This window comes from Hydra vulgaris, chromosome 02, assembly GCF_038396675.1.
Source record: "Hydra vulgaris chromosome 02, alternate assembly HydraT2T_AEP".
In the NCBI taxonomy this organism is placed as follows: domain Eukaryota; kingdom Metazoa; phylum Cnidaria; class Hydrozoa; order Anthoathecata; family Hydridae; genus Hydra; species Hydra vulgaris.
The window spans coordinates 3,366,057-3,391,348 of NC_088921.1; the positions used below are offsets into that span (position 1 = coordinate 3,366,057).

A 25,292-nucleotide genomic window follows, 5' to 3' on the forward strand; every position below is an offset into this window, starting at 1 on the left:
TTAATAGTTTTAAATTTACTAAACTATAAACTATAAAACTTTATAACATTTTTATTTATAACTTATGACATTTTATTAGTTTTTTAAACAGTAGTTGTAGATAGTTTTATTATCATACATTTTACAATTTTATCCTTTAGATCTAATAAATGTATATATAAATACAATCTGACTTGGGCAAGTAGAAGACAAATTGTCTTATCATCAGGCCCTCTTCGTGAAATAGAGAAATATATAATTTGACAAGTTTTAATATTATACAAAAGAGTGAATCCAAAAAGTTCAAAAAGAAACAAAAAAACTTAAAAGTTAAAAAATTTGAAAAAAAAGTTGTAAAGTTAATAAATTAAATCGTTTAAAGTTTTAAAATCAAAAATCGTTATTTATACGTACCGTAATAAAAATTAAATAGAAAAATAACGTAATGTATAACGTAAATATAAAAGATTACAAATCGATATCTACAATTTACAAATCGATTTATACGTATACATATCAATTCAAAATGGAATGTAGTAATTACTTATTGAATGTCTTGTTTCGTATTTATGATTAATTAGAGAGAATTTTTCATAAAATTTTATATATGTAAGGTAAATATATAACTACCCGGTGTTGGCAATTTTTTGGATCTAACACCTATTGTTTATCAAATATATTGAACACAGCACCCGGTCTTCGCCATTTTTTTAACCAAGGTAAATTTTTTATAACATAAATTTAGTAAGCAAAATTTAGTAAATTTTCTTTTCATAAATTATTAATCTCTTAGTCCTAACCATAGAAAGTTGAGCTTTACGATGCTTTAAGAATAAATGAGTTTTTTTTTTTTTTTATCTTTTGGCTTGTTTAAATTTGTCATCATTTACAAAAACAAAAAACAAGGCTTCTGAAATAAGATCATAATGGTCTAATCATCAGAATCTTTTACCAATTTAAAACTTCTGTACATGAGAACATAAACAAGAATAAAAATTGCAATAAATCATTTTTCGAATTAAAAATATAAATCTTAAGAGGATACCAAATGTTGTATGTAATTAAAAAGTAGGATCTTATTGTTAGAACCTATAAACGCGCAAACATCATATAAATTAAATATATAAATACATACAAAAATTAAATACAGTAAACAGGGCCATCCCGAAGAGAGGGGTGGGTTTTAGGGGGTGGGGGGGTGAGGTGATGCATCTGTTTTTTGCCGACTAAAGCCAAAAAAAAAAGTTTTCGACTAATTTGTCTGGAAAAAAAAAAAGGGTCCTCGTTGGCCGACATTTTTGTTCTCGTTGACCGATAATTTTGCTGACTCTAGTGTCCAATTTGCTGACTAAAGAACTAAAGAAATTTGTAGGGGGGCTAGACACCCCCCTACGCCCCCTCCTCTGGACAGCCCTGAAAGTAAATACAGTTAACACAGACATCTATTTATAATAAGAATGAGAAAAATGCAATAAAAGATTTACAATTAAAATGTCAAAAAAGTATTAGATATATCAAAATTATATTTAACAATTTTATTTCTGAGATGTGGTGCATGAAAAATGATGCAAAATCTGTTGAACTTTGATCTGCAAACTTTTCATAAAAAAAACTGTTTTTTCTAAGTGTATATTTATTTACTGAGTGTAGAGAAAAAAGATCTTTAAAGATTGGTAAAGTTAACTTGTTTTTACACATGTATATAAAGCTTAAAACGTTATAAATATTGAGTTCGTAAATACTAAGTATTTTCATCTCCATTAATAATGGTTTGGAAAGAGTAAAACGATCCGCAAAATAATTCAAGCGAATCGCATGCTTTTAACGGCAGTAGAGGCATTTAGTACTTTAGTTTTTTCAGTGCCCCACCATGCTACATGTGCATAATTTGTATGGCTGTCAATAAATGAGTGATAAATTTAGATTAAGATTTTTTTGTTTAGATATAATCTGGAATTATTAATCACTCCATTAACTTTAGGTGTTTTTGAACATATCATTTGAACCACATTTTAAATATAATCAAAATGTGGTTTCCATGTAATGTTCTTGTCGAGAACCACTCCTAAAAATTGTGTCACAAAATATTTTTTTTATTTCAATTTCATCTATAATTTTTTGTTGTAAATTTTGTGATAAATAGCGTTTTTTACAGCCCATAAATGTTCTTCATGAAAATCTTAAATCTAAAGTGGCTCTCTTTCCTGAAAACTTAATTTAAAATCCTGTCTTTACAAAAAGTCTACGCTTTTCAACCCATTAGAATAAGCAGCCGATCTCAAATCTAATCTCACTTCTGTACCAGATTGGGACTTGTAGTGTCTTGTGAATTGTTACTCAAACAAAACTCTTCTTAGATTATTACTCGCTACTGACCTCTCATAAAAATCAATAAATTGAAAAGTTAGAATTTGCTAAATTTGCTTTTACTTACCGTCCGTTCTCCACCTTTTGGTTCTATTAACGTTCATTCTCTGATTCCAGTCTCTACCTCAACAAACTTTTTATTCTCTTTATAAAATACTGGTGTACAGTTTTTGAAATTTCTTCATTAGAAGGAATTTCAATAAACTACATGTTGCGTTTAACAAATCTTTAATGTCCGTTATATTTTTAAAATCCAAAGAGTTTAGTTTTTTTGTTTTTGCTTTTTTTAGTTTTAATTGAGAGCAAAACCTATTTTCAGTTTTTTTGTTTGTATGTTTTTAAAATATTCCATTTTTGTTAAACATTTATGGGATATGTTAATAAATGGGATATGATAAGGATTCCGAGCTTATACCCATTGTTCAGAGCTATAATCCAGCTATAATCTATTTTCCAGAGCTCAGGTGTTTTGAAAATCTCTGGCTCCCCTCACAATAAATATGACTATTTTTAATTTTTGTTAATATTGCGTTTTTCCATTTCTAAACGGATATATCCTCTATAGGGTATTTTTTATTTTTTTTTATTTTTCAAGTTTTGAATTTTTGTTTTAGTGCCCCAAGAAGACCTAACGGTCATGCCACAGAGCACGGAGGAGCATTTAACTAGGGCGTTTACACCTCCTTCTCTTACCAATAACGCAAAAATATGCCCGGAGTTCGCTTCGAACTCTTGATTTTTTGCTTTAAAAGCTAGAGATTTTTTTAACCACTTACTTTAACCACTACGGAACTATTATTACTCAAATATAATACCTTTTGCTTTGTTATTTATTTATTTTTTATTTTTATAATAATTATCTTTATGGTTTTATATAATAATTTCTCGGTCATTTCCTATTTTCTACAAGTGACAAACCTTGAGTTTACTTGGGTATACCATTTTTACATAGATTGCAGGAAAAGGGTGGTCCGGCATTTCAGTTTTTTTTTCAGAAGCTCTGAAATAGTATCTTGTTAAAGGCATTTTTGGGGATAGATTTACATTACATAATATTTTATGAACAACGATGTTTTGAAATAACATGAATTTTTACACATTATATGCACAAATTTCTAAAAATACAAAAGGGCACATTTTTTATTTACTCTAAAAGAAAACTATTGAAACTTGAGAATTTATTATTTAGATATATTAAAATCCGAAATGCATGTTTTACGAATGATTATATGTATAAAAAATAATTTTGATTTGATTTAAGTTTATTAGGAATTTTAGTATGGTTGAGAATCCAAACTAATTTTTTGTCAGTAACCAAACTAACGCTGGGTTAGTTACTAAACTAACGTTCTGTTAGTAACAACGAAATACTTTTTAAGTAGTCACAGCATGAAATTGTTTTTCTATTGTATTATCGAAATAACGCATTTTTTATTTGTATTTTCATTAAGAAAATACAAATAAAAACTCAGTTTTGGTGTAGTATTTTTTATATTTCTTTCAAAATAAAAACGTATACGTACACTATGTACGCTTACGTTTAATCTTTAGATAAAATAAAATACAAAATACCAAACCGTTTTACAAATAACTTTAATTAAAAAATAAATAAACTTAAATCAAGATTTTGGTTGAAACTTGTTAAGAATGTTAGCTTGGTTCAGAAACCAAATTAAAATTCTGTTAGTAACCAAACTAATGTTCGTTTAGTAACCAAAATAAAGTTCGGTCATTAACCAAACTAACCCAGTGGGCACAACTACGTTTTGCAAATATTTAGTAAACGTTTAATAGTCGCTTGAACGACGATTGTTTAAATATGAAGTATTTATTAGTTATAATAACAGATTGTATTTTATTACTATGGCACAGATTGTGTATTTTCAAATTTCTCTACGAATCTACTTATACGACTGTAAAGAATCTTTTTTAAAGTAAAATATACATTTATAAATGCTATTACAGCTCTTACTAAGATCATACATAAATACAATATATATATATATATATATATATATATATATATATATATATATATATATATATACATATATATATATACATATATATATATATATATATATATATATATATATATATATATATATATATATATATATATATATATATATATATATATATATATATATATATATATATATATATATATATAGTTATACATAATGTTTGTAAATCATGTTTAAACTTACTCACAAAAAAAAGGACCCAAAAATGACCAAAAACAAATTACTTTAAGTTTCTTGAGGGCAAGGTTAGCATAAATATTTATAATAAATTTTTTTTTCAGGGTTAAGATAAATATCTGCATTTTTGATTAAAAAGGTATGGTTTTTTCTTTCTTCTCAAAAAATAGTATAACTTAGAGGAGGATGAGTGGGAGTGAGCCAAGGATAAGAGTGAATCGTTGATCCAACAGCTAAAACGGGAAATTAAAAAGACTCAAAATTTTCACCAAGTACTTACATACAAATTGTTGTTAACACAATCCAATTTTTTTACCGCTTTTTAGTGCGGGTGCCTCCGTTAACGTTGTCACCCACTCTTTTCTGTGCAAAAATAAATTTTTTGTATTTTTTTAAACTTCTTTAATGAGCATACCGGCTGTTTTGAGACATTAGTGGTTGAAAATTTACTAATAAACAAAGCAGTTTTTAGAACAAAGTATTTTACATGCATAAACCGCGTACTTAATGCACATTTAATGTTTTAATCTAGTTGCACAGCTTGGGGAGGAATGAGCCATTTCTTCACCGGTAGGATTGAACCGCGGGTCACTAATACTTCACGTTAAAAAAGTTTTGACTTCTGCGTAAAAACATACTTACGTTTTATATCTTAGTAAATCATTAGAAAACTCGTATGCAACATTACATTTATTTTTACCTTATGTTATAATGCCTCGAGTCTATAAAAGAACTACTTCGAAAGCAAAAACTTCCAGTAAAGATATGAAAGATGCATTACGTTTAATCCAAAAAGGAAAAAGTATTAGAGAAACTGCAATAACTTCCAAAACACCCTATCCAACGCCTCGCCGTTATTGGAAAAATTTTTTGCTGGATGAAAATACAAGACTTACCCCGAATTATTATGTTAAAATAATATTTACAGACAAACAGGAATTAAAATAAAGGAATATTTTCTAATTAAAGAATGTCGGTATATAGCTTTTGAAATGGCAACCATTAATAAAATTAGTATTCCACAGAGGTGGCACAAAGACTCAATGGCAGGTATTGATTGGATGAATAATTTTAGAAAGCAACATCCAGATTTGTCTCTTAGAACACCTGAAGGATGTTCTCTCTCTAGGGCAACATCATTTGATGCCCATAATGTAAATATATTTTTTGATAAATTAAAAGAGCTTTTTGCTAGATCACCAGTATTTGCAAATCAACTCGGATTTTTAACCTTGATGAAACTGGAACTAGTACCGTGCAGAACCCACAAAAGGTATGTTAATCTTCAATAATAAGTATATTTTTCATGACAAATTTATTTTTTACATAAAACATTTAAATATTTAGGTTCTTGCAAAGAAAGGTGTGAAGGGTGTCTGCAAAGTCACAAGTGCTGAAAGAGGAACCCTTGTTACAACTTGTATAATAATCAGTGCTTCTAGAAAATATCTTCCAGTGCATTTCAAGGAGCATATGCTGTCAGGAGCTACTTCTGGATCTCTCGGACTCGCATGTAAAACAGGCTGGATGAACGGTGAACTTTTTTTAGATGTTTTGAATCACTTTATCAAGTTCTCGTCAAGTACGAAAGAAAATCCATCATTATTAATATATGACTATTTCGAAGCTCACTTATCTATAGCAGTGTTAAATTTAGCTAAGGAGCATGGAGTGACCATTACCGCCTCATTCCACGCACAAGTTACAACCACTTGATGTGGGAGTTATGGGGCCATTTAAGACTGCATATAATGCAGTAATTGGTTTATGGATGTTCCATATTCCTGGAATTTACAATTTACCAAGTGGCTTCATCTGTAGGGCTTGCTTTTCTGAAAGCCATAACATCTTCTTATATTGTAGATGCTTTTAAAAAGACAGGTATATTTCCTTTAATATTCTTTTTTTTTTTTTTTATCTTAGTTTTACTTAGTTATCCCAAGAAGTCCTTACGGTCTTATTACAGACCACCGCGGATAAGCATTTAATTGGAAGTTCACACCTCGTTGCTTACCAATGTTGCAAAACGTGCCCAGAGGTGGGGTTCGAACCAAGGATCCTTTATTTCTGAGGAAAGTGCGCTACCAATTAATTAATTACCAATTAATTGTTAAAAAAAAAAATAATCATATCATCAAATTACGAATAACATGCATTAAAAAAACCCAAGTTTAAAAAACTGATAAGATAATAAAGTTAAAAAGTAATGATGCTAAAAATGCTACAAATAATCAACTTATTAAATATGTATTGCAAACTTTTTCTAGTAAAACATACATTGCTCACCTATGGTATAATCTCTTCCTTATTCGCTTCAGGTTTTTTGTGCAACAGAAAAGCTTGGAAGCTACTAGAAAAAAAGAATATTGCAATGAAACAGTTGACAGAGGATTTGTAAAGTTGTCGTTTGTACAAGTCTGGAAAACATTAAGATGGAAGAAACTACAAAAATAAAAATTTTTTAGAGCATGAAGAAACAGATACAGTAAAAGAATGCTACTTTGCTGAATAAAGAGTCAAGCAAGAGTTGATGGACTTAGAGATAATAACTTATGTAAGCAGCAACCATAGTTGCTATTAAAAAAGCGATGCAATATTACTACAATGAGACAGTGGGTCAAGGTTGGCAGATTCAATTAAATTTACTATGAGTTTTGGGACATCATTAGGATTTTGAGCATCATTAGAAACACTGGCCTTAAAATGATAACAGTATTTTAAACAGGGACAAATAAAAGATTTGTAGAGGTAGAAATTGAAATTAGTATAAGATTAATTGCGAACATGATAAAGAGAAGAAACTTCAGCAGGTGCTAACTTGGTAATGGATTGTTTATATAGCATCATATATAGAGTTTAGAAGTGAATGATAATCTAAGAAAATATAAAGCAGAGGATTCAGTGAGAGATTTACTTTTGATCAATATAGGAGTGTCAATAATACTATGTTATAATTGTTTAATATATATGTGATAACTGTTTGCAGTATTAACAAAGTTTTGCTGATGTTAAAATTCTTGAGCCACTCTAAGCCTCAATCTTAGACACTGTAAGCCTCAAGCTGTTATAAAAAAGAGATCTGTTACAAAGTAAGCCTATTAACGCGTAAAGTGTTTAAAAACAAACCAATTAAGTGAAGCGTTTGGATATATGAACCATAAAGCGATTTTGAGGAATATATATAGACAGGAAAGTATAAACAAAGATTTAGATGTCAATGAGATACATGTGTTATATAAAAATATATATATAGAAGAGGAAGAAAAGGAGAGTGTAGTATGATTGTTGGGTAATAAACACTTAATAAACAAAAAATCATTTATAGACGAGTATTGAGTAAGATTGATTGTTGTATTGGATATCATCAAAAGGAATTAATCAAGAATATATTTTAGTTTAGTCTCTTTTTATTTTGTCTTGACTACCCGGAGTTGCGTATGTATGTGTTTGTATTAAATAATCTGCGTAGCGCATGACAGATCAAATTTAAGATCTACTTTAGATAAAAGATAGTGCTACTATAGATAAAAAATTGTTTGAAAGATCATTAATTTAGATAAGAAACAACACAGGAACAAAGACTGAGCCTTGCAGCACCACAGCAGTAACTGGAAATGAAGATTGCAAGCCTTCATGAATGACTTTGATACAACGGTTAAAAAGAAATGATTTAATTATCTTTTCCAGCTACACCATGTTAGGCAAGCTGACGGAGTAGATCCTTATGCTCACTTTATAAAAATCCAAGTAGAAGTAATAAATGCTTCTATACCTTCTTGGGCTTACAAAGTAGTTTGGAGTTTGGAGCAGCACAAATATGCTGAGAGACAAAAGAAATCAGCCCAAGGAGCAGAGAGACTAAAGACATTAGCCTAAAAAAAGAAGAATGATAAAAAATAAATAAAAGCTAGGTAATTAATTAAAGAGTTACTTGATACAATCATAGATATAACATGATACCCTAAACAATTGCGCACAGCATCCCAAGCAATAAGATATGCATTTGCCTTAGTCCTGATAACTAACCAAAAGTTGTAACCAAGGGTTAACTCCTTACTCCTTATGTAGCCACAACAATGGAATTTCAAAAGCACTACCAGGGACACCATTTCATGGCACCATTAATACTCTGATATTTTACAGGAGATTCATCATCCTTGGCATGAAATAATATTGCACAGGTTTACACCTACACCAGCCTAATAGATGAAGAAAAGGGTGCAAGGCTTTAGGAGTAAGCAGATTCTCCTTACTCCTAATGTCTTTGCTTAGGAAGCCTTCTACGAAACAGTAGCTGGATGGAGTTAACATTTGCCAAAAACGAGTATTTTTTTTAGACACCATTTCTAGCCTTGACTCAACCAAGAGCCAAAGACAGTGCTATTTTAAGTAAATTCAATAGGAAGTAGTAAAAAGACATAGGAAGTAATTAAAGAAGTTACAGGAAAAAAACAAATACAAAAAAACACCATTGTTCCAAATAGATTAAAACTAAACTTGAACAAACAAATATCTGATAAGAAAGAAATAGCTGAAAACTTCAACTAATTTTTTATAAACATAGGAAAAAAATTAGCAGCAGATATAACTTCTGGAAATAAAACATTCCAATCCTATATAAAAAAATTCACTATGTAATGAATAAGTCGGAACTGTCTCTAATTGAACTTCAGGCATCCTTTAATACGCCAAAAATAAATAAAAGTGCCGGTTTGATGCTATTAAAGTTAAAGCTGTTTTTGATGTTATTAAATTACCACTTTTGTTTATCTTCAATCTTTCAATAGAAACTGATATTTTTCCTTGTCAATTAAAAATAGCAAGAGTAGTCCCTGTATACAAAAATGGCGACGATTCTATAACATCTAACTACAGACCTATATCTATCCTTTCTTGTTTTTCAGAGTTGCTTGAGCGTATAATGTATAGCTGGCTGTATATTTATCTTAAAAAACATAATATCTTATTCAGCAAACAGTTTGGTTTTCGAAATGGGCATTTAACACATCATGCAGTAACTGATTTAGCCATTCAAGTTCTGGATTGGTTTGCTAAAAAAAGTTATACTCTCGGCTTGTTCATCGATTCGGCAAAAGCTTTTGACACTGTTGATCATAAAATTTTCTTGTACAAACTAGAAACATATGGAGTAATAAATAGCAATTTAAAATGGCTTCAAAGTTACCTTAAAATAGAAAACAAGGAGTATCTCATGGTTCAACGTGTACAAAGTTAAAAACAATAAGTTGCAAAGTTCCTCAAGCCTCTATCCTTAGACCCTTACTATTTCTGTAAATGATATCTACCTATCTTGACACATACTTAATTTTGTTCTTATTGCTGATGACACTAACTTTTTTTATACCTATTCTAATATAAAAACAATTTTCTTTACTGTAAATCGTGAGCAGGAAAACCTTAATGACTGGTTTAAATCAAACAAAATCTCTTTGAATATCAGTAAAACTAATCTAAATCCGATGACTTGCCTCTGCAACTTCTTCCGCTAATAATAAATAACAATATAGAATAAAAGCGAACAATAAAAATCAAGTAACTTTATTATTTTTTAAAATTTTTAAACTATTTTTTTAAAATAAGATAAAAAATACCAACAAGCACATTATTTATAAATTTTTTTTTTTAATTGTATTTGAAAATATGAAAACTAGAAGAAAAAAAAGATCGCTTTTGGCAGAAAGTCTGATAAAACCGATCATTATAAAATACATTTAATAAATTTAACATTTTATATATGTAAATGTATATATTTTTATATATTTTTTATATAGCATACAGAAATACGCTATATATTTTTTATATAGCACACAGAAATAATAAAAGATTTAAGGTTTACATTTTTTACAACAAAAAAAACTGAACCCATTACAAAAATTTTTGGCAAACATGTTTTGTTGCGGAGCCAAGTATTGCAATTTGGATTCTCGCATGACATCATGTCCGAATGTAATTTCTTTTTACACTTTCTGCAGTTAATAACTTTTCTTCTTTTGGCTGAAGGTGTTGTAATCGGTTCTATATTTTGAGTTACTTCTTTTTCTGCAGAGTTTGGCAATGGTATTATGAGTTTGCAGATGGTTTTACGCTTTTTAGCTTGTTTTCAGCTAATTTGAGTTGCTTAACTTCTTTTTATCTTTTTTTGAGATGATTTGCAACACCATGTTCTGTAATACATTGACCAGCAATTTTTGAAATATTAGGTTGTCTCGAATTTTTTACATGAGACTGATTTTTTTCTTGAAAAAAACTCTTTAGCTCATTTTCCATTTCGATTTTCATTCTCTCATATAGTGCTCTATGCTTGTCGAACCTCGAAGCTGCTGCTTCTGGTTCAAAAAATAATGCTAAAGACTTTATTATTCGCAATGGCATTGAAGATGTCGGTTGATTAAACGTTTTGGAGATAGCTAATGCCTGTTGATTGATTTTGTTTTTGTTAAGTGGAAATAACCCAGTATATTCAAAACCAGTAATAGCGTGCAAACGTGTAAAACACTTGCCGCTCTCATACACCTGTTTGAGCAACGTAAGAAAATTTTCTTTATCTAAGTTTTTGCATTTTGTGTCTTTTTAATATTTGGTAAGAACTGCCTTCCACACTTGCTTAACATGGCAATAGACACCTCTGTCCGTTGGCTGAAGAATGTGAGATGAGTGGGCTGATAGACAAATCAAAATTATATTGTTTTCCCGACATAGCAATACAGCTGCTAAACTGACGTAAGACGTATGTCCATCAAGATGTAAAGTATGAGTACCACTAATAGCTTGACATTCTGGTATATACACTTCCTTCAACCATTCAATAAATGTGTCATGCTCCATCCAACCAGATTTAGAAATTGAATATTTGGTGCCAGTCGGACCACCTAAAGCCCACTCAGCACTAAAGTTTCGTTTTGCTTTGCATACCACGAATGGTGATGTAAAGTATCCATCAGTATTACAGCAATTGTTCACTGTATAATGGATTTTTTCATTGTTATTAGTGAGTTTCAAAACACGCTTTGCACCTATCGACATACTACAGTTGCTTTGCCTTGATCACCACAGAAATCCGTTTCATTGCAATTCCAAATGTGACAACCAGAAGTTATCCAAGACAATTGAAATTGTTTAGTGACAACTTCATAATAATTATCAATTATTTCTTATAAAGAAATTATTGATAATTATTACAAGGAGCGGCTCTGGCAGATGCTAAAGTGTGAGCTTTTCTTGTGGAAATTTCTTTAGACCATCGGTTTATAAATGCACAAAACCAGTCTTTGCCAGGCCTGCCGTTTTTATATATGCCTGATTGATTTGTACGAAGAAGGTAAGTCCATGACATCATTTCGTGTTAAACCATAACCCCAATCACATAGAAACTTAAACGCATGCACCATAATTGACTCTGTTTGCTGTGAGAGTACGGTTGTTGATCCTGATCCCTTAAAGCTAGCATTGTTGTTGTTCTTGCGACCTATTAGAGTTGAGAATGGAACGCCATATTTGAATGCAGCCTTTCTAATTGAAGTATTTTTTACTTTTATACCATTAACGCAGCTTCTATATCTTCTTCATTGTATATCTTTTTACTTGTTGTCGTCTTGAAAGTAAATAATTAATAAACAACATTGAGTCATTTTTGTAAAATAACTTTATATAGGAAGAACTCGGAACTAACACATGTGAAAATCCAATAATTTGATTCACCGTGGTACCTAATTTAAAAATTCACATACTACTTAATAAAGGAATTTAAAGTAAATATGTGAATGATCGGTTTTAAAAGAAAAAATTTAATATTAATTTTTCTTACTTTTATGGCTAATATTTAACTATAAAACGAAAAAAAATTATGTAATTTTCTACAAGATAGAGGTAAAATTATTATTAAACGAATTATGGTTTCCGAATTATTACGATAGGAAATTAAAGAAAAAAGCAAATTTTTACGACTCTCTTTTAAACTTTTATAAAAATAAAATGACTGAAAAATGAATTGGATTTTATCTTGGCACATTTGAATAGAGGAGATGATTCTCTTTCTTCTGGTGTTTTTATTTTTAAATATTCCTATCAGTTCCGGTTTTATTTAAATTTTTCGATCAGTGATCGAAAAAATAGTATGATCGGTTTGACCTGCTTTTACTCTAGTAAACAGAGTTTCATCACTTAAAATCGTAGGAATAATATTTGATGAACATCTTAATTAGAAAAATCATATTACGCTAGTTGAAAACAAAATTTCATAAGTTATAGGCATTATGCATAAAACAAAACTACTAAATAAAAAATATTTAATAGACTTATGTTACTCTTTTATCCATAGCTACATAAGCTATTGTAACATTGCTTGGGCAAGTACTTGCCATTCAGCATTGAAAAATATATATATTAAACAAAAACAAGCCAGTAAAATTATATGTTATGTGCATAAATACGCCCACTTCATGCCGTTACTCCGGGAAATTAAAGCTCTAAATGTCTATGAGTTAAACGTGTTCCAAAACTTGTTATTCATGTTTAAATATCAAAATGACATGCTTCCAAAATCCTTTAATAACCGATTTCTAAAAATTAATCATAAATACCTAACGAGGTACTCCATCCATAATTTAAATTTACCTAAGTCGACTCAATTTCATATAGAGGACCTCGTCTGTGGAACATAGTTCTTAATGAAAATGTGAAAAGTATAACTTCAATAAATTGTTTTAAAAGTATAGTTAAACAGTATTTACTAGAGTTAACAGACAAAAAACATAATTTTGTATTTTTAAGTGAAAAAAAAATCTTGTAATATTTCTTACTGTATGTATTTATTTAATTTTCGCAATTTATTGTATTCTTGTTGTAATTATGCAAAAACTTGTTTAATATGACGAGTATTTGTAAATTTATATAATGAGAAATTTGTAAAAAATATTTTACGCTCACTATAGGGGCTTGGTGACGAGACTTCTGTCTTCTACTTGCTCCTGTCGTTATTAATTTTTTTTTTTTAATTTTATTGATGAAAATTGTAAAACAAGTACGTCGTAAAATGTTTATAAACAACGAATAAATGTTTCTATATTATATTAAATCAGAGTTTCTTACTCCTAGTTTTAGCCCATAAATGTGATCTTACAAAGCAGCAGGACACGGGGCGTGTTGTATTAACTTACATGATACTAGTAATATGATGATCCTAGTATTCTAAAAACTTTATTTTGTTAAAATAGTGCTTTGATAAATGTTCAAGGTTAGAACATTTTTTACATGACAACTAAAAAAGTAATTTATCAGATATAATTACAGAAAAAAAAATTTAGAAGTTTATATAAAATTTATATTTATATAATATTTAGGGGATCCGGTTCCTATTGTTTGTTGATTAGAAACAGAGCACTTGGTCAAATTTGGAAATTTAAATAATGCTGATATGATGAAACTATTAATAAGGTTTTTTTTTTATCATATATTGTATAAATTAAAAATAGTTAATAACAGATATTGACTTATTTTGTGAATAAAAATAGTTAAAAATTGTAATACAAATCATAAAAAGGTTTTCAAAGTCATCAAGAACTTTGGTTTTGATGATTTTAAAAATCTGAAATATCAAGGCACAAGCAAAACAAACATGATTAATGTATCTTTAATTAGGTTCATTAAGAGCCATTCATTCACAAAATACGTACGCAGGTATGGGGGAGTGAGGTTTACCCAAGGGTGAGGGGTGTTAAAGATAGCGGTTTGACTATCATTCCTAAACTTGATTTTTCTTTTTATATTTATTGAAAAACATTGAATTTTTTTATGTGTAAGAAATCAGTATTGTACTTTTTTTTCTGACAGTTAAAAATTTTTTTATAAATAATGAGAGAAAAAAGAAATCGTGCGACAAATAATATTGTTTATTATTCGCAACGTAATTTGGTTGGTATTTTATTTTATTTATATATTTATTAAACATCCACTATACAAGTATACAAGGTAAATTAGAGTTTTATACATGATAATTATAAAAATCCTTGAATTATTATTATTACTATTATTATTTTTTTTTTCAAGATTTTCTTTTAAACATTATCACCTTGGAATATTTTTTTCAAGAATGTCCTTGAAGATTGTTCATTGTTCTTTTGAGTTTCAGCATTCAACTACACATTTTAGAGTTTGAAGATCCGTTTCAGGAACTAAATTTTTTAAGCTAATAATTTTTTTTTTTTTTTTTACTTTGAATTACTTTCTCCAGATTTAGTTCATGTTTATTACACAAACCCTTGATACTATCTAAAAAAGGTTGTGGGGCTGTTTTGTTTTCCGGCTGCGACTTAATAATATCAAATGTAATTTTATTGCTCATCAGGCAAATAAATAATTTGAGCTGTTTTTGATGAATAGTTATTGATATATCTTCAATAAAGAATAAGGGATGAATATAATTTTTGCTATGTTTTGAAACGTTGAGGAGTGTTTTGAGTGCGTTTCTTTCAACTAAATCAAGCTTTTGTATTACTTTTAATTATGTTCACAAAGCTCAAGACCATATGTTAGTGTTGGGACAGCCAAAGTTTTATATAGCTGGACAATGGAGTTTGGGTGAGCAAAATGGATTCCTGATTGAATTAAAGTTCGGATTACTGCCCGGAAATTAGATATTCGGTGATCAATGTTTAAACTATTAAGTGAGGCAAAAGGTGAACTTTTTGTATCCCATGTAAAACCAAGGTGACCGGATGAGTATTTGACACGGCTGTAAGAGACTTATATCCAATTCCGAATGTTTGTTTTCTATCTTAAGGTTTTTAATAATCTTAGTTTGGAAAATTATTTTTTCTTTCAACAGTATGAGTTCTTCTTTAATTTCTTTATTTTCCTTTAAATTTTTTTTGAAATATGTAACAACTCTTTTACTGATTTACTTAAAAATTTATCACTGGACAGAGTGTCCGCATTCTTTGTTGAGACAATTACCTTAACAATTTCTTTGTGAAATTGCTTTTCACATAATGTTATGGAGAGTATATAAATATCTTCTAAACATAAACTTGTTTTATATCTTTTACGAAGATTCTTTTCAACAGGATTTGTAAGGTCAAGCGTTTTGTTTACCTCACTAAATTCATTTGCACAAAATGTCTCAATAATTTCGGCAAATAATCGCTCTAGAAGGTTTCCAATTGAGTTTTCTGAGATTGGGCTCATATTTAATATAACTAAGTCTTTTGGATGAGAACAAATTTCCTCAATATTTTTCAAAAAATTTTCTTCAAAAGTATAAATATCACACTTTAAATAGTTAAACATCTCCTCGATTGATCGTGGTGCCGTATTGGTTTTATAGACAATTCTTTTTCAAGTAGCGTTTTATTGATAAAAAACCGTATTATAAAAAAACTTTATATATTATTTTATTATCAGTTTTTATTTTCCTGTAAAAACTAAAGGTCTGCATCTCGAAATGATTTTGAATCGAAATGATTTCGATTTGATATCGAGAATTTTATTTTTTTTCGAACAGGCAATCGATTCGATATCGAGAGAAAAAAAAAGGAATTGAAATAACAATTAATTCAATATCGAGTAATTTTGATATTTCGATTCGAAATGTAATCGATTCGATACTAATCGAGACATATCGAGGAATATCAAGAATAAAATACTGTTCTTATTGGGCAAGTCCAAAGACAAGTCCTTTCAAAAACAGACTTAACAGTAAGTGGAAAAGAACCAAGATGATCTGCAGGAACACCAACCTAAAAACAATTATTTTTAAGAGTTATGCCAAAAATTTATGAAACAAATTAATACAACAGTATTATGAAACAATGCAGACAAGAAAACATCTGACATGAAACATAAATTAAAAGACTCCTATTCTTTATGCTTATAAAAGGCCATTGAGTTTTAAAATCTAAAGATAGTAATGCCATCTGTTACAAAATTGTTGTTCAAAAGTTCCGAGAAATTTAAAAAGTTCCGAGAAATTACAAGATATTTCAAGAATTATTCTTTTATTTAACAAAGTAATAATATAAGTAAAGATGATTTCAACAATGAAAACTCAGAGTGCTAAAAATTATTTTATTCCCTTACTTTAATTAGCTTTACAACGCCATTGAGTATTATAAATTTAAAAATAGTAATTTATTAAACAAAATTATATAAAAAGTAGTCTTGATGTACAAAACTTCCAAAACCAAAAATGAGAATAAATTTTACGTTTTTACTTGAAGTTATTATAAAACGCCATTGATTTTTAGTTTCTATTTCTAAAGACAGTAACGCCATCTGTTGGTTAACTTAAGAAGTCAAAATGTTCCGAGAAATAATTGCATATTTCTGGATTTCAAAATTTTTAATACAAAGTTATAACATATTAGAGTTAGAGCGTTGTCAACCAATCATACTATGCAAAGAAAGAAATTGACAATTGAAATTGTTTGTTAATAAAATGCTATTGAGTAATGATATTTAAAGATATTAACACCATCTGTTGGCAAAGTTTTTGTTCATAGTTAAAAAGTTCCGAGAAATTTATAAAGTTCCGAGAAATAACAAGACATTTCAAGTATAATAATATAAGAAATTTATCAAACAAATTTATAAAATAGAATTACAAAGCGTCAAGAAAAAGAATCTTCAAATAAATAAGCAATGTCAAGCCTCTTACTCTCTATACTTATAAAACGCTATTGAGTTATAAATTCAACAGATTGTTATTCCATCTGTTATCAAAGTTTTTGTTCATAGTTTAAAAGTTCCAAAAATTTTCAAATTTGAAATGTTCCGAAAAATAATGCAGCATTTCAATACTTACAAATTTATAATACAAATTTATAATATAATAAGTTTAAGCAACTGATCAATTAAAGTCAATAACCTGACTAAAAAAATCTTAAAATGACATTGAGTTTATAATCTAAATATAGTAACACCCTCTGTTGGCAAAGTTTTTGCTTAAAGTTGTACAGTTACAAAACAAGCTAGTTCTAAAGAATAAAGTAAAAACTCTTAAAATTTATATTATTTCGATACATTTCAATACATATCTAGAAATGCCCAGTAGTTCTGATAATTTTACTTTAAATCTTTGAAATAAAAGAAACCAAAAAGAAAACTAATTGTGTGCTTTAAACAAAAGTTATTTTATTAATCTCTGTTATCAAATTCATAATGATATTTTATTAATTAAGAAAACTTGTCAAAATTGTCAACAAAAAATTTAAATGTCAGATGATGAACGTCCTGGAGTTGGTGGATGAGAAGGGCCAGCAGTTGGTGTGCGAGAAGGACCAGCAAATATTGTGGCAGTAGACTGAGTAGAGTGTGAGCTGTCTAGTGGAACATCACCAACATCATCATCATCATCATCATCATCATCATCATCATCATCATCATCATCATCATCATCATCATCATCATCATCATCATCATCATCATCATCATCATCACCATCATCATCATCATCATCATCATCATCATCATCATCATCATCATCATCATCATCATCATCATCATCATCATCATCATCATCATCATCATCATCATCATCATCATCATCACCAATGTTGATGACTTCTCGAGAAGACAGTCGGTCCAATGCAGATCGAGATATTTGACTGCTAGTTTCTGGCTCAAAAATGGCCCGAGATGGCAACCTTTTTTCAGCTTCTTCAGCCATAGCAGCAAGTTCTACTGTGTTTGTCAAATAGTAGGAATAAAAAGTGATCCTGTCAATGTTTTGCTGAATGTAAATCAATTTTTCCACATTCTCTGGCTGGAGCTTTGTTTTTTTTGCGCTGACTATATTACCACCTGCACTAAAAATTCGCTCACATGGAGCAGATGAAGCGGGAATACACAGCAATTTGCGAGCTGCTTCAGACAGCAGAGGAAATTTGTCTTTATTGTCCCGCCAAAATTCAAGTACTGGCTGTTTGGTAGCTGGCATTGCTGAAAACATCTCCCACTCAGTTTGAATCTTGGACTTGGCTGGAACAGTAGAAGATACTTCTACTTCTGATTCTGGTTTTTTTATAATTTCAAAAAAAGGATCATCCATGTCTTGCAATTCTGGATTGTCAACAGGTGGACTATTACGTGACGATTCCAAAGAAGCCAACCATTCTCTATGACTGAAGTTTTTGGTAATTAAAGCATCATAGGCTGCTTCATAGCCACCAATTTTTTTCAATGGGTTGCCTTGATAAAGAGGGTTCAAAATGCAGCCAACAGCATAAAAAATGTTTTTGGTGCCACTGTCCGGAAATCGGATCATCAAGTTTTTGATGAACTTTTTGAAGAAGTATTCAGCTACTGATGACAAAGTTCCTGACTGTACTGCTTGCTGAGCTCTGTGTTTGAGACTATAAATGTGAGCAATCACTTTGCAAATGATCACACTTTTTTCAGCTGAAAAGCTTTGAGAAACATCATTGATTCTCTCAAGCATAGGCAAAATTTCGTCAAACAAGTCAAACTCGTCTTCAGTTGGGATGAGATGTGCCATTTTTGTTGGATCATTGCCACTGTACTTGATGGACAGCAAAACTCGACGCATTCTATAAATGCTTTGCAACATGAAGAAGTGAGAATTCCATCGTGTCTTGGCTGGAGCTATCAATTTGACATAGACAAGGTCATCAGTGTTTTCCAATTCATCATCTTCTTTCATAGCTTTGACCTCTTTTTCAATCCTTGCTTCACACAGGTATGACTTGTGGCATTTTGAAACCAATGCTGTAGCTCTTTCCAAGGCATCACTAAGGTTAAGGCACTCAGCTTCCTTGCAACTGTCAATGGAGTCTGTGACTGCAAGATTCAAAAGATGGTCTGCACACCTAAGTGAGTGATTCACATTTTTGCACTTGGGAATTACAGCAATCATGTTGGATGCATTGTCATGAGTGCAAGCTACGTTGCCAGCTCCGGAATTTCCAGGAAAAGTACTGACCAAGCTGTAAAAAACAAATTTAAACTTTTACTAATTATAAAAACAAACAACAAAAAAACAAAATTTGTTTTACAACACAAGATATCAAAATTTCTCGATTTATTTCAGTATACCTTTAAATTAATTGAATTAAAAGTTTCTTGGTTAGTAATACTATTCCATGTATTTGTATTTAAGTTTTTTAAACTACAAAATAGAGATTAGCTTGTTTTTTAGCTTCAAGCTGTCTCTTTACTTTTTCACTCATCTTTAAGTTTAGTCTTATATCTAAAAATCTAAAAAAATCTAAAAATATTTAAAAAGTTTGTATACTTTACTGTACCAATTAAAAAAAATCTTTTTTATATTGTTAACTTACAAGTCAAGCTTGTTGGCAATGGTTTCTCCAGTATAACGCTCTGAAAATGGAAATGCTCCAATGACAAACATCTTCAGCTGAAACTCCAAGTTGATGTAGTGGACAGTCACAGCCATATAAGGATCATTGTTTCTACTTTGCCAGAGATCAGTAGACAATCCAAACTGTGGTGCATGAACCAGTTCATCATCCAAGACCAGGTTAACCTCTCTTTTCACATTTTTGTACAGCAGAGGCAATCTAAAAAATTAAAAACATTTTTAAATAAACAAGAAAACATAACCAAAAAAAATTTAAGCGGGTAGGTAATAGAAAATGATACTAATAAGAAATAATAAAGTAGTAAGTATTGAAATTTCTCATTATATATTGCAAAATCTTGATTTAATAAGTTAAGAAGAAAATATAAAAGAAAATGTCTGAGGTATTTTCTTGATTCAAGTAAAAACCAATTACCAAAAAAAATTTGAGCGGTTAGGTGATAGAAAATTATATTTTAAAGGAATAATAAAGTAGTAAGTCTTGAAATTTCTCTTTATACATCAAAAAATCTCGATTTAATCGAGTAAGGAAATAATATAAAAAAATTATTTGCAATATTTGCTTAATCCAAGTAAAAACTACTAAAAAACAATATATTTTTCACTTCAAATATCACAATTTTACTTTATAACTTACTTAGATCGTGAATAAGTTGTGGCTGATTTGATGGTATACTTTGGAGTGGTAAAAGCAGCGTATTCCCTAAAGCCATATGTTTCCACAAAAGAAAAAGGAAGATTGGTCCGGGCAATCATTTTGGTAATTTCCAGGTCTTGTCTCAACTGCTCTGGATCCTGTGGCTTCCACTTCTTGTACTTGTCCATGGGTCTCTCTTGCTCTGCCTTGCAGGGAGATATGAGCTTTCTTTTTCTTACACTTCTGTTCAAGACTTCCGGATCTCTAGCATCTGAGGCCTCTCTTTGAGCTTCATACTGGTCATCTTGACTGCAGACTTGCCCCAGTTCGTCATAGGCCGCATCACTGGTTACTTTGTCCTGAAACTTGGTTTTTTCAAGCTCACGAAATAGGACTGGATGATGTCTACACATGTGCTGCCGCATTCCAGATGTATTGCCTTGTTTTGTCTGGATTTTAACAGTACAATGTTTACACTTTGCATAAACAATCCTTTTTCCATCAACATCATTTATATCCTGGTTGAAGTACTTCCAAATGGGCCCTTTCGGTCGAACCATCTTGATAGAAGCTTTGTTGACAATTTCAAATTGAAATATTTAAAAAAAAACTTTAAAATAACCGAAAAATTAATTTTTTTCTCAGAGCTTAGACGTTCACATATATTAAAATTTAAAAAGTCAATGAGTACCAAGTTACCAACCCTTTTTCAAAAAATTGAAATCTTTTAAAAGATTCGTATTAAAGTACAAGTATCGTAGGAAATACAAAAATATTTGTAAATTACTTTTTGCAATTCCAATTTTATAAATATCAAATACAACCCCAAAAACATTATTTTATAATTTTAACTTACTTTTCATTGTATTATCCTAAACATTTTTATTCACTTATAAGATGCAATCTGTCATTGGCTTCTACAAACATGTCCTGAAATCCATTGGCGATTATTTTTAAACGGTCCATCCACAATCTTAACTGAAGAAACTCATTATCATTCCACAAATAATCTGTTAGATTACTGATAATAAGTTCTATTAACACAGCTTCATTAGGATAAAGTGTCAACAAATGCAATCGATATTCTGACAAAATTAATAGAGCCTCTCCACGCAATTGTCCCCTATTTTGTGGAGTTATTATAATATCACTAAAACGACTGTTTGACATTTTAATCTTTTAATTTTTAAATTGTTAAAAAAAACCACTTTTTTCAAAGATCTTAACACAACCAAATTTTTAAAAAACTGAGACCCTTGCAAGTTGCAACTTACTTCACATTTACCCCCCAATCAATTCATATACTTAAGTCTACCAAATATTTCCCATTAAGGTGGTACACCACCAAATATTTTCTCAAAATTTAAAAAAAAATAAAATTTTTGATATTTAGCTCATTCGATAGGCAATTTATTGCAGATAAATAATATATAAAGTTATTAGCCAAATTTTTTTTTTTGATATTGAGAAAAAGTAACTTTTTAAAAAAAAGTTCCGTAGCAACGGCCTTAGCAACGCAAAACATCCATAAACACAACTGCACAATTTCTAGTTTGTTCTGTAATTAATAAGTCATAAGCTTAAATAAGCTTTAATAGTGGTTTTACATTATTACTTTCTCAAAATAAATTAAAAACAAAATCGCCAAATGCTGCTTAATTTGTTGAAAAGTTTATAGTGTGACTGATTAATAAAATATTTGTTCTGAATAAAAGACTTGGGTTCTCTTAACTTATTAGTCTTAAAATGACCAGATCATATGCTAGAAGGAAAAAAAGGCATTACCAAAGCACAAGGCACAAAAAGTTCAATGCCAGAGCACAGTTATACCACCAGAGCCAAATTCTTTTACAACAATAGCAAGTGCAAAAAAAATTATTTCAAGGAAAAATCCAGAACTTGTTTATAATGATTTCAACTTTATAATGAACTTTGAGGTTAATGATTCTCGAAGTTAGGAAATGTCCGAGTTGCTTTTCTTCAATTTTCATACAAAATTGTCCTAATAAAAGAATGGGACTTTGTTTGACCTTAGAACTTTGCTGTACTTCCTGTGATTGGTGTCATTCATTTCAAACTTCAAGACCTATTTCAAATCTTTTCAACAATTCTGTAGGAAGAGATAGCTATGAAATAAATATTCTTTCTGTATTAGCATTTAGAGAAATAGGTGAAGGTTATGAACCAATGAAACTATACCACCAGCTAATGAACATTCCTTCAATTACCTCTAATGCATATGATAAAATTAACAAAAAATTATACAATGCTTATGAAACTCTTGCTCAACAGGTTACTAACAAAGCAACATTAGAAACTAGAAACTTGATTAATAATAATGCTTCACATGATGATATAATTCAATGTTAGGTTTCAGTTGATGGAACGTGGCAAAAAAGAGGTCACTCATCATTTAATGGTGTTGTCACAGCCATATCAACTTTAACAGGCAAATGTATAGATGCTGTTATGTTGTCAAAACATTGTAAAGGATGTATTCATTGGAAAAACAAAAAAGGAACTCTAGAATATGAGGATTGGAAAGCCAACCATAAATGTCTTGCAAATCATCAAAGATCATCTGGTGCTATGGAAGGTGCAGGTGCAATTACTATTTTCCATCGGTCTGTCGAAAAATATAACTTACAATATACTAGTTATTTGGGTGATGGTGATACCTCATCATATTCTGCAGTATTAGCTTCATGTCCATACAAAGATATAGAGATCAAAAAAGCAGAATGTATTGGGCACATCCAAAGAAAGATAGGAAGTCGTGGTCGCGCACTGCGTCAACGTCTATGTAGAAAAAAATTGTGTGATGGAAAGCCAGTAGCAGGAAAAGGGAGGTTAACCGATAAAGCACTTAACGTTTTACAAAATTATTTTGGAATGGCTATCAGACAAAATTTAGGTAATATATATCAAATGAAAAAGGCTGTATGGGCAGTGCTTTTTCACAACTCTGATATTAAAGACATGAATATACGTCATCAATTTTGCCCATGAACTATTGCCAGCTGGTGTAAATGGCAACGTGACCATATAAGTGGACATAAAACATATAAACCCAAGCTAAGCTTGCCATTAGCAATAAAAAATATTCTTGTTCCTGTATTCAAAGACTTAAGCAGTGAAGAACTACTTAAAAAGTGCCAACACGGTCTAACACAAAACAATAATGAGGCATTAAATGCTATAATCTGGAAAAGATGCCCCAAACACATTTTTGTAAATAGAAACATTATCGAAATGTCAGTAAATTCTGCAATTGTCAATTTTAATGAAGGTACCCATGGAATTATTGGTGTTTTGCAAAATTTGGGAATACGATTGGACATTTTACTCATATCAGATTGATTAACCGTGATAAATGTAGAATTAAAAAATGTACAATTAAGTCTTCACTTACTTCAAAATCCCAACGACAGAAGTTGCGCCATCAAAAAAAAGGGTTTAATGATAAGGAAGCTCAATTAGAACCATGCTAACCTTATTCTGCTGGATTTTGTTAGTTTTTCATACTTTATAGTTTACTTTTTTTGTTATTAAATCTTCTTTTGCGTTTTTCTCTGTTTTTGATTTTTGCTTGTTATTGTAACATGGTGTTATTGAAACATGGTGTTATTGAAACATTTCAATAACATGGTGTTATTGAAAACATGATATCTTGTGAAGTAGTAAAGCAAATCACTTAAATTTTTCAGGAAATGTTTATTATATTATTTTGTAGGGAATGACATTTCAAAGTTTAATAATTATTCTCTAATCTCTTTATTTATTAATTTTTAGGCCTGAAAAAAAATTTTTTTTTACTGTTTTATAGAAGAAATTCAATAGTAATTGATGTAATGAAATAATCTTAAAATCCCTATGTCTTTACCTTAGTTTACATGTCTAAAACATGTGCAAAAAATTTCATAGGTTATGCATTAAAATATTTCAAGATATTGTGTTTTGAATAGACCCATCAAAAAGATGGGTTTTTTGACATAAGCGAGGCAAAATAAGCGAGACAAAATAAAGTTAAGTATAAAAAAGCATTCTCATTTTATAAATTTGTATTAATATCAAATTGATTATTTTTTTCAAGTTTTAAAGAATTTAGAATATTTGGTGGTGTACCACCTTAAATTAATCTTTTTTTGACAAATAAGCAACAAATTTTTTTGAAAACTTAAGTACAATTCATAAAACAAACACATGAAATTCATAAATCATTGTTTTTCCTACTACACACAAATGCAAGTTCAAAGAAAAGTTCAAATCTCTCCCATGGGATATGTCAAAAATGGAAAAATATGTCACAACATTTTTAGTATTTTTTACTATAGTTTGCTCTTATCAACATTAGCTATCATGATTCAATAATATGTACTCTAACACATAATATATCTTTCTTAAAATATAAAAATACAAAAATTTTTGTATATAACCATTTGCAGTACAAAATATATGATTATATTGCAGTACAAAATACATGAATATAAAGTAATAAAATTTAATTTCTTACCTTTTAAGATGAAAAATCCTCTTTTAAAATTTGATTGAAACTTTTTACATGTAACTTTAGTTGACTTTTTTTGTTTATTTTTAAAATCAAAACAAATTTGCAAGTTAATGCGCAAGTAAAAGTAGAGATGCGCAAATAAAAATTAACATCAAAAAGTTTTGTATATTTTTTAAAAAAAATAGTTATATTATCGTTATCTCTCGATTTGTCTCGAAACGTATCGAAATCAATCGATTACTC

At 29.6% G+C, this 25,292-nt stretch overlaps 1 protein-coding gene across 1 annotated transcript; it reads right to left on the bottom strand.

Moving 5' to 3' along the window:
- Nucleotides 1-12,102: 12,102 nt before the first annotated feature.
- Nucleotides 12,103-21,099, bottom strand: LOC136075721 (E3 SUMO-protein ligase ZBED1-like). The gene is made up of 6 exons (XM_065789157.1): nucleotides 20,540-21,099; nucleotides 19,862-20,101; nucleotides 18,127-19,507; nucleotides 16,211-16,303; nucleotides 15,522-15,791; nucleotides 12,103-12,162 (listed from the first exon to the last, which is right to left on the bottom strand). The coding sequence occupies exons 1-6, from the start codon at nucleotides 21,097-21,099 to the stop codon at nucleotides 12,103-12,105; spliced, it is 2,604 nt and encodes an 867-aa protein (XP_065645229.1).
- Between the last annotated feature and the right edge of the window lie 4,193 nt (nucleotides 21,100-25,292).